The sequence below is a fragment of the Crassostrea angulata genome, chromosome 1 (assembly GCF_025612915.1).
Source record: "Crassostrea angulata isolate pt1a10 chromosome 1, ASM2561291v2, whole genome shotgun sequence".
NCBI lineage: Eukaryota > Metazoa > Mollusca > Bivalvia > Ostreida > Ostreidae > Magallana > Magallana angulata.
In genome coordinates, this window is record NC_069111.1 from 8,650,139 (window position 1) to 8,667,468 (window position 17,330).

General features: G+C 31.6%; 1 protein-coding gene and 1 long non-coding RNA gene across 2 annotated transcripts; both read right to left on the reverse strand.

The window, feature by feature from the left end:
- Positions 1-1,057: 1,057 nt before the first annotated feature.
- On the reverse strand, positions 1,058-5,150 carry LOC128156298 (uncharacterized). Its single transcript, XR_008239697.1, has 3 exons — positions 4,625-5,150; positions 3,387-3,487; positions 1,058-2,416 (listed from the first exon to the last, which is right to left on the reverse strand). It is a non-coding gene; the product is annotated as an uncharacterized LOC128156298 (long non-coding RNA).
- Positions 5,151-6,256: 1,106 nt separating this feature from the next.
- Positions 6,257-17,075, reverse strand: LOC128188696 (uncharacterized). Its single transcript, XM_052859915.1, has 6 exons — positions 16,683-17,075; positions 13,318-13,424; positions 12,314-12,397; positions 11,680-11,829; positions 6,821-6,910; positions 6,257-6,593 (listed from the first exon to the last, which is right to left on the reverse strand). The coding sequence occupies exons 2-6, from the start codon at positions 13,410-13,412 to the stop codon at positions 6,479-6,481; spliced, it is 534 nt and encodes a 177-aa protein (XP_052715875.1). The 5' UTR covers positions 13,413-13,424; positions 16,683-17,075; the 3' UTR covers positions 6,257-6,478.
- Positions 17,076-17,330: the final 255 nt, after the last annotated feature.

The window sequence follows — 17,330 nt, forward strand, 5'->3', positions numbered from 1 at the left end:
GAAACCAGGTGCATAATACGGGCATAATAATATCCAAATTGAGAGTTTAACAACATGTGACATATTTGGCGATTCTGTGTCTGCAACGATAGCTCTAGTACTCTATATTGAGTCATGTATTGTGTATTCTATATATTAACCTTTGTAACCTTTTATGCCATGTATGAATGAACGTATTATGAGTAAGTGATGCCTCATACTAGGTGGGGGACTCCGAGACCCAGGACTCGGAGACTCAAATCCTGCATCCAGACTCTTTGATTGGCAGTTTTGACTGTTTTGTTACTTTATTTAGGAATAAACTATTAATCTTAATTTTGAACACAAAATGTTCACTCATGATCGCCGTAAATGGGCCGAACTAGTCAGAACTGTCCATCATAAGTAAAATGTTATATATACCCATGTAAAATGATGTTGAACAGATTTAGATGGATTCCGCTTATTGAAATCAGATTGAGCAGACTCCTGATTTGGGCTGCTATTAGCTGATGTAATTGTAACTATACGATCACGCTTAATAAAACCGCTTGAGAAAGAAATACTGGACTTGTCATCACTAAGTTTGAGCTGACCCTCAATTGGATCCGTAAGACAGAAGGCTTACATACTCCTACTGTACATGTGATCCTTGACTGTGTATGTGTACATTTGTATATACTGATTTTGAACCTCAAATACCAGTGAACTGGTCTTGAGTGAATAAAGAATTGAAATTGAGAAAGAGAAGTATTTTGAAATTTGACTGTCCCTAATTTTAGATTAATTTACGCCATTTTCGTGAGGTTCAGCACATTTTTTTTAGACCCATGACACTTTAGATGTTATAAAATGCAATGCTTATTATAACCAATCTATCATCGAGTGTTGTTATTTTTTCCTTTCTAGGAAACTTTAAAAGAGAAGCTTATCATCTGGTTGTCATCATCTGGACAGTTTTAATACTTTAAAGGGGCAAGGTCATGTTTTAGGTTAAACTTTATTTTTTCGTTTTTAATGTTTACAATGCTTCAGTAAGACATTTCTAATAGTCAACTAAATTTGAGTGTCACACACCTCACAGCCTACTCAATATTCAGGGTCATGAACCCTGGGGAGCATTCATTATTGTCCCCAAGAGAGACAACTCTTGAAAACGTGCATTAACTATAGTCCGTTTCTTAATCTTATTAAAATAAATAAATTGAGAAAAGTTTTCGAAGTATTTCAATTATAAATAATACATATAACAATGAGTAAAAGGCATGAAAAAGGCATGAAAGAAGTACATTTATTTATCAAATATAGTAGGCTGGTACATGTACCTCGTGAATATTAACTGTATATTGCTTGTAGGTACATGTATAAATCTACACAACTACATTCAATTAATACACTGTGTTATGTAAACTGAAAAAAATACACAGGTCGCAAGAGATCTTTTTTAAAATGAATTTTCTTAAAATGAAAAATAAATTAATGAAATTGCATATATCATTCTAAAAAAAAAATCATAATACTAATAGTCACATAGTTCAACATAAATAAAGTGATACATTAGATGGATAGGATATAATGTACAGCAATTTAAGATTTAGATGTCATTTTTCATATGAAAGGTAATTAAAACTCCATACCATTTAAACAATGAAAAGGTTGCAGAAGGCCTATTTGTATCTAGTTGAATATAATGAAAATAAATTAATGACCTTGTATACATCATTTTAAGAAAATAAGTAATAAACATGCTGTTCAAGAAACTAAAGTGATATATTATAGGAATCAATAAGATATACTGTACAGCAATTTTAATTATATATCGGATTTGTTTCCAAACATTGGAATAAAGGAAAAAAACCTTTTATAACTTATTTAGATTAAATAATATTCTTAAAAAATATTAATATTTGTATTTCATGGCTAAAACTGAATATTTTTCTGTCGATTTCTTCTGTTCATGAACAAGACCTATACTTTTATCAGACACTTTTATATATATTATGTCCATTTCCCATTGTAACTAAGTATTTTTGTTCTGTTTGTATACAAAAGAGTATATTAAAAAAAAAATTGTATAAAATAGTAAGGCTAAATTCCAATTTTAAAAAAAATGGCTGTTTCCAAAAATGTTACATGTATATGAATATGTTATATAAAAACATATGTTAGATGGATGGGTAGGAAAAATACAAATTAAGTGCACTCGATAAAAAGTTTGCTGGTATTCATTATGTGAACACAATTCATCCAGTAACATTTAAAGTTATGCAACATAAATAAGAATGTTATGAATGATGTGTATAGAACAAATTCTTCTGTGGTTGGCTCCATAAATCTTGAAAAGATGGTGTGAGTTGGTAAAAAGGCAGAATAAGGTTCTATTCTAATCCTCATGCATTCCATTCAAAAAATATTCATTAATGTCATGGTCTGGAAACTAAAATAGAATAAACATAAAGTGTTAAGAGAATTACATGTAATTTTTGCAAACATTGTGCACTCATCAAATACTTACATGTATATATTCAATGAAGTTATTTATGGAATGTGCAATTACTAACAATGTAATCTTTTCTAATATTGTACATACATGTATTACATCATTTTGCCACTAATTTAAAACCCATCTGACAGTTTCTTTTTGTTATATATATACAGCGTCAAAAGATAGTTGCATCATGTGCATGTACTTTCAGTAATTTTAAAAGCCATAAAAACATTTCAGTACTACAAAACACTTTAAATTTGTCAAATAATTTTACAAATGAAATACGGTATGTACTAATATGCCAGTAAGTCACAAGTGATATATACTTTTTAAAGCAGTACAATGTATCACTTCCCTTATATGACAACATCCGGAAACCTGGCTCAATCAATTCTGCACACACATGATAAATGTAATGAATGTGTAACTTCAATGGTGTAACTTCAATGATATTTAGATATCCAGTGGACAGAAAGATATTAGATATATTGAAAAAAGATCAAAGTCATAAACACTTATGTAACACTAATGTAACATATGATTGTCTGTATGAGTTTCAACTATCAACATTCTATGTACACCAAAATATGATTGCGTCAATAACAAAAACTAATCTGAAAAACATATTTCCAGCATAAGAAATTCATGGCATTTCTGCAAATCCCATTTTCTCAGAGAGTGTTAAACATCTTTTAAAGTTTATAATATTTTCAAACTCCTGGTATTCCTTTCAGAGGTTCCCACCCCTTAAAATACAGATAATCAAGCAGATTTGCAACAAGGTGCCCATATAAACCTTTCCCTTTTACACAAGACATTGTAGCTATTTAGATGACCTTGCTGGCTTTCAATCAGCTTAAACCAAATATATCTACAGATGGAAGACAAGTTGTAAGTTTATTACATGACAAAGAAGTACCTTCTGGGCTTCAGCAGACATGACTGGGTCATAAGCAATATCAAATTGACAATATTTTCTATATTCCCGATCTTCAGATCATCTGGAAGCCGCAGGTAAATCTATAGATTAGAAGAAAAAAGATACACTAGCTATCATTACAAAGCTAAATGCTGTCTTTATCAAAACAAAAGGGTGTGTCCTAGATTACACTTTTTTATGGGCACATGCAGTATCTGAGACATGGTCAAAACATTACCATGATAACAGCTATTACAACGCATTAAGTGGGAAATGACATATAACTATAAAATTTGTTATGGCTTTTCATACTCTCTCTCTCTTTCTCTCTCTCTATCTCTCTCTCTCTCTCTCTCTCTCTCTCTCTCTCTCTCTCTCTCTATCTCTCTCTCTCTCTCTCTCTCTCCATGATCTCTCTCAACATCTTTGTCAGCAATATTTCTAGTGCAATGTGGCATTATTGAAATATATATATGGTTCATGGAAGCAAGGCAATCAATAACAATTACATGTACACTGTAATTACACACACACACACACACACTCTCTCTCTCTCTCTCTCTCTCTCTCTCTCTCTCTCTCTCTCTCTCTCTCTCTCCATGATCTCTCTCAACATCTTTGTCAGCAATATTTCTAGTGCAATGTGGCATTATTGAAATATATATATGGTTCATGGAAGCAAGGCAATCAATAACAATTACATGTACACTGTAATTACACACACACACTCTCTCTCTCTCTCTCTCTCTCTCTCTCTCTCTCTCTCTCTCTCTCTCTCTGAGTCTATCTCTCTCTCTCATACTCTCAATTGTATAATGTTATATTTACATAAAAAATGCAGACCCTTGAATCATAAACACTCTCATCGTTAAAAGATAAATAAGACATAAAGTTAACAGTTTGAATGAGATACAGATATCAAAACCACATGTACAGTGTACATTGTACGTGTCGAGGAAATTCTGTATGGAAATGACTGAAAGCATGATTGACACAAACTCAATATTCTAGGAAAAACATACAATATTTTTTTAACGTATGATGCGTAACAATATGTGTAAAAACTGACTATAATACACCTGCATACATATTTCATACTAAAACATGTCTTTCAAGTCACATTTCACAACGACCATTAATTATCGACATTTTTGTAGCATGTGTACTAGACTTAATGCATTGTAGGCTTTTAAAATAGTTTTTGGGTAGTTTAACAATGTAAGTAAGCATGTTCTTACCGACGAATGACTACTCCTTAGCACGTTTTAGATTGTTGACTAAATCGAGGATTGCTGTTCAGACTGTTTCATGCTGAACAATATTATACGAGATAAGGCTAATCACCCCAAACTTCGACTTCACATTAAAAACAATTGTTCAGCAACTTTAAATAATTTAAAAGCTTGCCGATATAAGAAACAAAAACTTTTACTTACCTTTTCCATTTAAACTCCTCTCTCGATTTTCACGAGTATGAGACTGGTCTCGTTAAAATCCCGAGATATACGAAGTTTTGACTTTCTCGGATTTTTTCATTCTTTCGTGAATATAAAAACCAGAAAGGTTCCGATTATGCTAATAAGGCTGTGAGGTGTGTGTCAGTCGTCGAGATATTTCAGCGAGATACTGAGCTCACAATTCTTCGTTATGCAAACAAGGCTCGTGCTATGTTTTTTGTTTACATATTGAATGAAGTAAATTTCAAGCAAAATTAATGTAACAAAAGCAACGAACTTCTTATTTATGCTCAAAACAAATTTGTCAATTGACAAATCAGCTGGATTTTTTTTACTGATATATTGAACCAATGTAAATAAAACACGGCCTTGTTAACAAAAAGTTGTGAGCTCTGAATTCAACTTGCTTATAAATCAACGATAGACACATATATTACGGATTAGAAAAAGAAAATTTTGATCAATATACACCTTTTACTCCACTTACATTTTTTCAAATAAATGAAATAAGATTTTCAAGTTCCACATGTACATGCCATCAACTTTATTCGATACTTTGGGAATATAAAATTAATCATTTTTATTGTTCCAGAAAGGTAACCGAACATATGTGGCCGCGGGATGAACGAGAAAAAATATCCCCGATGGACGGCTTTGAAGTCTTAATGGGACTTAGACACGATTTGAGCTCAAAATTTTCAATTTCGCTTTTCTAATTTTAATGTTTAGAATTGTTAATTAATGCTATGTCAAAATTCGAAAGTCAAATAATGAGATATTAGCAAGATATAGAGTTTGAAATTCTTTGTTATGTAAACAAACTTCAAGTCTTGCTATTGGTTACATATTTGTTTTATTGGTATACGTCTCTCAATCAAAGGTTGCTTTATTTTGTTGATAATATCAATTATGAACACATTGAATCAGTTTACCTTGTTTGCCATGAGTCATTTTGTCAAAGAAATGGTAATTCCACACTTGTTATAATTGTAAACAAATATAAGATTCGAGCTTTGCTTACATAACAACGAATTACCTCTGTATCTCTCTTATAACCTGACTACGAACATTCACATTTTGGTCACCCATTCAAAATGAGCATGTAAACCATTTTATACATAAAAAATCGAAAATAAAACTTTGATCTAAAATCATGTCTAGGTCCCTTTAAATTTACATTTATGAATATAAATGGTTCTATCATCTCTGTATTTCGATAATAATAGGTCTATCGTGAACCCCTGTTGCTGGACAGTGCATATCCCGTACTAAATATGGCTTCAAAATATCTTTAGTTAGTGTAGAGTCAAGAGAGAAAATATTAATTCAATATCTGTATATTGACATGACAGAGACTAAATTGTTCATCAAAAAATATATTTTATCTAATAGACGAATGACAAAGGAAAGAAATTCAAATTTTACATTTGCCTCTCTTTATTAGAACAACCGGTTGTATGTGAACAATCGAAAATGTTGCCTATAGATGTATGTGCAAAATTTACCATACATTTAAACCTTATATATGTGATACCTGTATCTCTAAAACGTTGGCGAATTAATGGAATAAATAATTAAAACTCAGCATGAGACATAGAATGTGCGTAATGTTTATTTGGGTATTCTCTCCAATGATCATCTCCTCTTGCCGGGACTGGCGTTGCTGTTAAGGTAGTTGTAAAGATCGGTCAGGCCCGCATACTCGGAGGTTTGGCAATGATAAGCCAGATTCAGTGTGCAACTTCTCTTCCTTAAATAAAAATAAGCAAAAGGACGACTATCAAAGTACATTTTTCAATAACAGCTGCAGTAATAAAAAAAAACTACGTGTATATCATTCGTGTTGATATGGACTAAAAATGTGTAAATTTAATTTGAACAATCTTTTAATATTAATTAGTTGAATTATATAGTACATTTTAAATATACATGTATCTAGGTGCATTGACATTTTTTACTTAATGCACCCTGACTTACTTTTCTTGGTGAACTGTCTTGGACATGTTATTTAATATCTGTTGTATTGACTGCAAAGCAGCATTCTTTCTCAGCAAATCTTCAACAAATCTACGAAAAAGCACAAAATAATTAAGGTAAAAATTAGTAAGAAAATTAATTTTGAGTTCATTAGATCTTAAAGTTACACTATTAGAAGTCTACGTGTAAACTGGCGGGAAAAAGGATGTGATGAGTTTTATGTTTAAGAATACAATTTGTTCGAAATCTAGTTGATTTATTTTAAAGGATTTTAATAGATAAAACGATACTGTTTATGAGACAAGAACAAAAGTCACAGGGGGAAACAAATAGAAGGAGGGTTGTTTTGATCAACAGATCTACATGTACATTTTTGTAAACACTTGTCATGAATAGAAACAGATCTAGAGTATCACGGCAAAAATAATCACTTAATTGTCAGCGACAGACCTGCAATAACGGGGACTCTGTTCTTTTTTGTGAACTTTAAACATCCTTTTACATGTAACGTTTGGTTGAGAGCATAAATGACTGCATGGTGAAAGCCGATATATTAAATGAAGAAATGAGCCTGATATAAAAGTTGTTGCCATTAAGTAGAATAAGTTTTCAGAACAATTAATGTTTACATGTAAATGAATTATAATAAACAAAAATGATAGTAGATTTCAAATTGGTTCTGGAAATCATTGAGCGAGGGGTTTAATGAATGTAAATAATCATGATTAAAATCACATTCCGTCGTTATGAATTTAGATTTTTATCACTGGAATTTGGTTTGTTGAGTAATCACATTTTCAAGCCAAAATCTAATTTTTTTTTTTTTTTTTTTTTTTTACAAAAAAAAGTTGGTTTCTGTTTTGTGGATGTAAACATTCATGTTATGGGCAAATCTAATTAAAATAAACTGCGAAAACGAAACGATAGATACCACAGCAACACCCACCCTAAAAATTTGAAGGCGAGACCGATTTAATAATTTTTCTCCCATACAACTACTTTTCATTTCTTCATTATGACACTGGATTTTTTTATAATAATTTTCAAAGATGCAGTTAAATTTTACTTTAATTTAAGGATTACCTTTACTCAGGGGCGAAAAAAAATCTACCAATAGGAACGAAAAACTACGTATTGTACATTGTACCCCACTATGGTGGTGCTATTTTTCACTTTCAAAATATTAGGTCAATGACCTACTTTTTCTGCTAGTGACCTCTGAATGTTTTTTGAAAAAATTGGCAAAATTTGTCATAATTGTCCACCATTTTCAAGATTTTCTTTATTTTGTTATTATTAGAAATAATAAAACAAATTGTAGGTTAGGAAATGATAAAATATGAATAGCTTTACTAATTTTATTTTTGAATGAATCGTTTGAAGCTCATATTTTAAGTTTAATTAGTCCGAATTTCCTCTATTAATTTCCAAAATTGTACCCATTTTTGATCGAGGTTTACAAAAAAACTGACTAATAGGAGCTCCAAACAATTGATTGCCTAAAACTGTACGTTTTATTGCCTGTATTATGCTGACATTAACATTATATAAGGTCAATGATCAAAATTTCGAGATATTTTATCTTGAATCGATTTTATGCATTTTAAGTATTTTTCCGATCGCGTGCCAGCCAATGATATAAATTCATAGACGAGTAAATACAACCATAGAATATGTAAAATGATATGAAAAAAACATACAGAAACTTTTTTTTTTGCAAAACATTGCAACAGAAAGGTTTTAAGCGAAAATAAGAAAATGAAAAAATTAGTCCGAATTTCCTCTGTTTCATTATTAATCTACCTTTGTCGAAGCATATTTTCCTCAGATAAACAAATTATTAATATCAATATCAATATTTGTTAATAGTGCTGTTATTTTGTGTTTTTAAAACATATTTCGACTTCAGATATTGAACTTTGTAAAAATATTTTTTTGAAATCTCAAACCCTGAGGAAACGTAATCTTTAACAAGGAAACTACTTGCATTACCTAAGATCTTTCCTAAGATGTTTAAATATCACTTAATATAAAACTGAAAGAATGATGATTTTCGTACCGTAACTGTTGTTAGTCAACAATTAATTAACACGTATGAATCAAAGCGGATATATTTTAATTTATATCTGAAAACGTTAAAAAGTGTGAAATCTTAATGACGTCATTATTGTTACCGCAAGCGATTATCGTTTTTATGAATGTAAACACTAAAAGCATGGTTATTTTAATAATTCTGAACAGGGTGCCTTTTTCAAAGATAACGTAAATATAAGTAAATATCAGCAATGTCAAAAATTTCAGCGGGATATGAACTTGGTTGGTATGTGATCAAAAATTATAAGAAGCCCTCTGGGCTTTAGTTCATATCCATGTGAACTTTTTAACTTGTCGTTTATTTCTTAAATGAATATACGGGTAAATGAATAATCACGTTATTTTCATTCTCTTTTAATAAAGCTCTTTTTTGGGAATGTATTTTGGTCTGTGGACATATGTTCCCCCCCCCCCCCCCCCCGTGAATCAACAAACCCTTTGGTATAAATATGCTAAAAAACAATATAACCCAAAGTACATAGTTATCTCTCTTTTTTAACAAATCATTTATATTTAATGAAAATGTACATAAATGTTTACATAACGATAAAAAAATTAATTTTATTAGACTATTATCAAAAAGTAACTTTTAGTTAAGCGGCTAGACAATGCTATCGTTCGCAGTCCTTTGCCGGATAACTCAAATTGACACACCTGTGATCCGCCGAAGCCGATCACAACTCTCATGTTTTTGTTTTTTTTTCTCTATGGGTTAGAAAAAAAAACCCAGTTACATTGGATTTGTATTAATACAATCCTAACTTTTTTGGAAATTATTTTTTTTTTAAATAGAAATATTTCGGAAAAGAACATATATTGATTTAATTTTTGTTTATTCAAAAAAGAGAAGGCAATTGTTCAAACAAACGTTCATCTTTTAAATCATCAGTTGATCTTGAAACAATTAATTTTGATAATTGTTTGCAAACTGATGAAAACAATTTTGTATAAAATTAAACCTACGCTGCCTCGCCAAAATGAAACACTTTAGTTACCGCTTGATGTTTACTTATACAAATATAATTTATATGTAAAGAAAAAAAAAGTTATTTTCTCTTAAATTTTATTGAGGGTGGGTTGGGGTGGGTTGATTCATAGATTTAAATCAATTAATAAAACATATTCACACCATGCACTGAAAACACACCAAAGTCTGGAATCTATACTACTATATTAAAATAACAGACTCGAATTTTTGGTCATTAATACCGAAAAATCGGAAGAGTGCTGTCTTTTGTTATAAGTATTTTAAACATCATTGGTACTTGAAGATAACCAATTTGTTTTATTTTTTCTAAATCAAGCTTCGCTAATTAATAATCAACAAAAATTCCTTTGAAAAATTCCGGAAATCATCTGGATTTTTTGGATTTTACAATCTTGCGAATGCGCCTTACATTCACGCTAAATCACGGGGGGCTCTTTAGTTTATGTTTCCACATTATCACATTTGAATTGATAAATTCAGAAACAATAATACAAATACGTGTATTTTTTCATTGAAAATTGCTATAGATTCTGTTCATCAAAAAGAAAAAAATTAGTGAGATAACGCTAACTCAGTGCATTTGATACGAAAAATCCCGAGAGTTTCGAATGTCAACATGGTGTGTAAATTTGAATCGAGTAAAAAACGTTGGTGAAAAAGTGTTGAATTTTTCATTAATAGTAGTTAAATTTTTAAATGAAAGGTATTTACAGCCTCAAAAGGGTTAGTTATGAATAATTTGACTGTTATTTTCAATGCAGCTTCATTAATTTTCTCCAAAATCGTTTCGGGGCGATTTTTGCAATTCTTTGCTACATTACGGTTATATGGGAGGCATTTTAACTGTGGTGAATGCCTGTCCCGAGACACAGTTAGATTAGTCAAACTAAGCAGAGTATAATAAAATTAATAGCATTACTGTAGGCTTAAAGCTTGGTTATGTAAATGTCAATAATACGGTGTGTCGATGTACCTATTTCGTAAATGTTTGATATCAAATGCAATGCCAACACGTGCACGCACGGGTCAAAGTCTAGTCTTTAATATAACTATTGAAATAAGAAAAAGCTAATAGTTTGAAAACTAATAAAAACATAATTATTTTTTGTGCAAGAAATGTCTCGCCCAATGTCTCGCGCGAATGAGACTCTTTAATAACTCCCTGGTGTTATGAAATAATTAAAGTTCACAAATAAAATTCTCAGACAATCTTGTTACCACATTAACAGATCATTTATGTTCATAAAGTATCCGTCTGTGCACATCTACGTAAAATTAACCTCTCTTCCATTAATACATGTACAGCTGTAGTTTAACAAGCTAAGAAGTCCTTTATATACATGTACTTCTTCAAATTAACTGTGTCTTTTTAGTTAATATTTTTATTTATAAATTGTTTTTTAGTAGGCCTATAAAATGTTAAAACAGACTATGGACATGAAGTGTTCAAAAAACTAATTTTCAAGAACCTTATATTTTTTAGTTTTTTATATTCTTTTGCGACAATGTGACCTGGCAACGGTCTACGTATTACCGGACAGTCTGTTGATTACTTGTGTAACGGTTACCTTTTAGATTACTCCTTATGAAAGAACAAAGCCTAAATATCATAAAAGCTTCAGTTGTATGAAAAAATACATATTTTTGCTATATAGATAAAACCTAGATTATTTAAGTACAAATAAAAAGTTACTTGTACTGGGCATATTTCTTTTTGTTGTATTGTTTACTAATTTTGATACATACACAAGACAATTTATGAGTTAAAAATCCTTACAAATCTAGGGACATATCAGCCGCTCTCTTCGGTCGCCTCTTTCCTGGGTTCCCTTCTATTAGGTTCTGTAATTTGCTTTGATGGTCTGCCGTTTCCTCAATGTATTTCTCTGTGCAAATATCTACATTAAGACTGAGAGCGCAAGCCTCCCTGGAGAAAACAAATAACATTAAATGATGCTGCAGCTGTCCACAATAAACTCATGAATAATTGTTTAGAACGTGTCTCTTTTGCAATGATAATTCGTTAGAAGATGATTTGATTACAATTAGAGAATTGTGCGATTTTTTTACGTGTCAACCATTGTTTGCCGTAGAGTTTGACAGATATGAATGAATTTTTGGGTTTGTTTGAGTCCTAATATGTTACAATTTCAGAGAATTGCCTGTGGCAAACTATCCTAGATCCTAGGAAAACATCTCTCTCTCTCTCTCTCTCTCTCTCTCTCTCTCTCTCTCTCTCTCTCTCTCTCTCTCTCTCTCTCTCTCTCTCTCTCTCTCTCTAATTTAGGGTTTTATATTCTCTGCGACTTGCAACTATATTTGAAACAATGGAAACGCACACAAAACTTTTGCAATACAATATATATATAACCCTTGAACCTACTTTAGCTGATGCTGATCTCGGTATTTACCTTTGTGTGAAAGTTCGTAGTGTGTCTACGGAATGAGATAAGTCTTTTAACTGCTCCCGTACTTTGTCTAATTGATCAACCAAACTGAAAATATACAACAGCCAAACGGATCGGGAGATAAGACTTCATGAATGTAACATTATCTGATCTTGAACCAAAAATTAAGCAGCAGTCTTAGAACAAACCTTAAAGCTGTTAAATATCATGAAATAAGAATATAGTAGGTAAGTATAATATTGTTGTTCTGACATTTAGACTAAAATTACTTTAAAATAAATTTAACATACATGTACATGTACCATATAATATAATTACAATGTATATATTCTAAATGTAACAATTGCCGTACATGTACCATGTAAATGTTTAATTTATATTTTTTTCTACAAAAATTAGTAGGCTTATTTAAAACAGTTTTGGGTGAAATATTCATCGTCTGCATTAAAGATAAATAACCACATATTAGTCTAATTTGCACTTTTGCCTGAATTGACCTTGCGATTTGCAAATTCTTCATGTCATTGAAATTCATGATTTTTAATGATGAACATCTTGAAAAATCTAAATTATGAAGAGGAGATTTTATAGAAGGTAAATAGACTGAAGCTTTTCAAATTATAATTTACTGTAAAATTTAAACTTTAGATCTTAAAGCATGATACTGAAAATGATCTAAACTCGGATATGACGGTGTAGACATTTATATCATCAACGTTTTAACGTTTAGGTACATTTTACAAAATAACTTGCTCTAAGCTGTAAATCTTTTTTCAGTTTCATGGATGATTCTCGACGAGCAAAATTAATACAAAACCAATCCATCATTATAAGACAATTTCAGTTCTTGGACTGCATTAAATTAAAAACAGTTGATAGCATATTCATAATAAGCATTTATAATTTTTGTCGCAATTAATTTTGTAAAACGCAGATCAGAGATTTGGTGCATAACCTTTTGAACAAATGAAGAGCTATTTTCCAGTGCAGTGTGGATATTTACGTACTGTTTTTCCCGAATATGTTGTGATTTAATCTCGAGGGAAGTTGTAGCGACGATGAAAAAAAGCAATGAGCAAATGGATGTCTTTAATCCTTCCATATTTTTCAAATCCTGAAAAGTAATACCAAACATTAATTGATCATTATCTCAACCTATTATCATTTATGGGAATTTACAAAACATAAGCAACATTCAAGTTGATTATTTCAAAGTTTAGTTCCAATGTTGAGCGTTGTACAACCCACTCCTTCTCTCTCTCTCTCTCTCTCTCTCTCTCTCTCTCTCTCTCTCTCTCTCTCTCTCTCTCTCTCTTGCATACTCGTAAATGTCAGACAAACGAAATGAACACAATATCAGGCAAATTAGTCTATAACATTAATTTCCTTTATTTACGAATCTTCGTTTGCATTGTGCATCCGTTCATACTGATTAATATACACGCCGTTTTGACATTTAGCTCATCATGACTTTCTGAATAAATTGGTCTTTTTCCGCGCATTGGTTTGAGTAAATAGATCCCAATGTCATGCATCCCGCTGTAGCGAGGAATACATTACTACATGATTCGACTCTGTCGTTTATCTTTATAAAGAAATATTTGTTCACCATACCAGTGATTGATACATACTAATGTCCTGCCAATCAATTATTCTTTTTTCTCTTCCCGTTTTTTCTCTTAACAGATGTCATCATTCACCTACCTTTGTGACGTGCCTGATTCGATAAAAGATATTTATCAATTAAGACTACCTCTTCCCAATGCAAATTTTTAGTTGGCTACTTAGTGACTATCCAAATCTTGCGTCTACATTGGCTATAATGAACAGCATGGAGGTTTTTTTCGTTCTTCTTTCGGCGCTTTATGTTTATGCATGTCTACTGTACAACCTTTTTAATGAAGGATAGTCTTTACTGACACAGCCCTTTACTTAATCGAATTAAGATTCATTTTAAATCTACATGTACTAGAGACGGGTATTTGGAGAATGGCTGCCCTCATTACATCCGCAAATTATTTACAAGACATCTGGTCCTAGAGACTGCGCGAGCGACATAAAAGGCGGTCGTCCTATTTCCTTGACAATTCCATTCATTAACCAACAATTTCGGGAAAACATTTTTGAGAAGATTTGATTTTATCAAGATGTTTTCTCACTTAGCTTCTTTAATTATTAAAACAGTCGCAAATTGAGCGATAGTCGTTTTCGTTTTAAGAAGTTATAAGAAGTAATTTGTATGTTGTAATCGGGCTCAGCTGGCGAGATTTCGGAACACTTGAAATAATCGCAGTTTCGAGTATTTTATCTGAGAAATCCATTCGACAGAGGAAGGTTGCTGTGGGAGAACCATCCAAATAAAATCTCAAGGAAACCTTTCTTCTTTCCTGGTTGACATACTCACCGAAGTAAAAATTTGTCCCAAAAAGGCAATAAATCTAATTAATGTTCTGTACTATTAGCTTTTCTCTTAAACCGCGTAATAAACATTCTACATGGTAAATACACGTCTATCTGGAGAAAAGACGACTTTTCCCTCGAGAAATGATTGCATATAGATTAATTTACTGTAGAAAAGTTATTAAGCCATAAATGAAATTGGCACACGTCCAATTAATCTCTTAAATCTAGGATTATTGTTCACATTACAAGGGTATTCGTAGCTTCAGATTCTTTGCACCCAGGTCGAGAGAGGTATAGCGCTGTATCAGTTTTAAAGAACATGTGCCAATGTTTGTGATCTGCCTGTAATTATATTTGCAGACTTGTGATTACTGGTCATGAACCGTGTTCTCTCGACATATGGTCTGTCATGGGGGTGTATTTTATTCTTTATTATTTGTCAATATATAATAAAGATGAGTGTGCCTGCACTTGTAGACATCCATATACCAGATGAATCTTATCGCATGGCCCCGTGGCGACCGTCATTTTTTGACATGTTTATAACAGAATCTCCATGCGCTGTTTCTTTTTGATTCCTTCAACTTGCGACCGCCTGAAGTAGCAACTAGCAAACTGTTCAGGAGCAATCCATTGATATAGTTCTAAGACAATGTTTTAATCCGTTCTTCGATTTTGAAGACCCTGTGTATTTTTGATTGTTTATTCTTGGCGATAATTAAGTTTTCCTTTTAAAGATTTTTGTTTAGTTAAATAAATATTTACATTGAGTCAATCATTACGAAGCTGATTTCAGAAGATTTGGAAATAAATCGACGTTCTGATTTTTTATCTCAGGGTATAAACATATGTGTATGTTTTCAAAACATTCAAAACTTTTTAAAAACAATTTGACTGTTACATTTAACAATATAACAGTTTGAATTGATGAAATTTAAACGTTCAATGAAATTAAGATTGGCAAAGCAAGAACGCATTTTAAAAATATTTAAGATTTGAAAATCAATGCATTTATTGTTTCGGTTTGTTTTACCAGGTGATCACTTTGAAACACGCTATAATTTTGATTCAAGGATTAATGTTAAGCTTTTGTTTCAGAAAACCAATTTTAGTCAAGAAACTTGCGAACAAAATTTATGAAACATACTTTGGAGTTAATATGAATACATGAAATTGATATTCTGAAATACACACATTATACATGTACATGTATATCATTTTTTCACTGTATAGTTTTTTTTTATGAAAACCAGTACAATTTGTCATTGTACTAAGTTAAAGTGTACATTATTGTCTTAACACATAATACGTTAAGCATTGATAATACTTCATACAAGACTTAGTGGCCTATGTGAGTTTATAAGTTATATTTTATTACGATTATTTGAATTTTTTTCTCGGAACGTATTTAAATGAATGAAGGAAACAAAGCACCACACAAAACGACCATATTTTCTCCAGTTTAAGCTTAATTGAAAAAAAAAAATGGTGATTACGAAGCCGCATCCTGAAGCAAAACTCGTTAAATTAGAGGATGCAGACATTTTTTGTTTTAAAATGTGCATTTAATGTCTAATTTTAACTGCTTTTGACACTTTTAAATCGTAGTTTTGAGTAAAATGCGCGAAACTTTTAATTGGATTTTCAAGATGATAACATCCAATAATTAATGTTCCTCGCTGACAGAAACTAAAACGTCAAAAAATCAGTTTTTCCTGACAATAAATATGAAGGAAGAATTACTGATTTTTTGTAATTTGTTTCACAATTTATTTAATACGTATAAACTGCCGCTTCTGCATACAATATGTTCATATCAATGGTAAAACGATATTTAACGGCACCGCCATACATTTGTGTGTCAATAGTACATCTAACATACAAAACTACATCAAAGTAAGATATTCCGTCAGTTTGATGGTATCTTAATATCATTTATTATTATCGATATGTTTTGTGAAGTACTCACCTAATGCAATTGCTCACTTCCCTCAAAGTTTCCAGTTGGACTTCCGTGTTCACAAGTCCGACTTTTATATAATTTGTAAAGGTAAAGTCACACCTTTTTAGACTGAAAATAATAAATGAGACTAACAAAATTATGCTGGGATTACTACACGTCAAACAGTAGGAACTGTTATGTGCTCTGGCACTCCTCGTCAGGATTACAACCCCAACTTGCTGGTTTTTATTGGTCACCTAGTTGACACTAAAGTCTTGACTAATTATCCCCGTGCCGTTTTTTTATATTCATCGATACAGGCCAGAATGTGACGTCATAAGTCGGAGTTTTGTTGAAGAAGGCCCCAATGAACCTTTCAATAGTCAAAAGATTCGAGTGGTATCCATTCGTTTACGCCATGGAGATGTAGGGTAATACTCTTGAAGTACAAAGGCGGCTCTCCAATTTTGTGACCACACCGTATGCAGAAGGTAGGATGTTTTGTCAACAGAAGCTCTTCAAATCAACCTAGAAACAACTCAATCGCTTTCACCAATTCTCGCTCGGAATGCTGTCGACTGATAACAGTGTCAAACAGAATCACAAGTCATTTTTTCTCTACCTGATGTCGAATGGTTCGTTTGAAAAAAGGAAAACAAGCTTTTTCCAGAACTC

What these genes read in the sequence shown, in the direction of transcription:
- LOC128188696 (XM_052859915.1), bottom strand. Translation starts at nt 13,412, where the DNA reads ATGGAAGGATTAAAGACATCCATTTGCTCATTGCTTTTTTTCATCGTC. An exon ending in CAACATATTCGGGAAAAACA is followed by an intron (nt 12,398 to 13,317) that starts GTACGTAAATAT and finishes GTATATTTTCAG; the next exon opens with TTTGGTTGATCAATTAGACA. An exon ending in CTACGAACTTTCACACAAAG is followed by an intron (nt 11,830 to 12,313) that starts GTAAATACCGAG and finishes TGTTTTCTCCAG; the next exon opens with GGAGGCTTGCGCTCTCAGTC.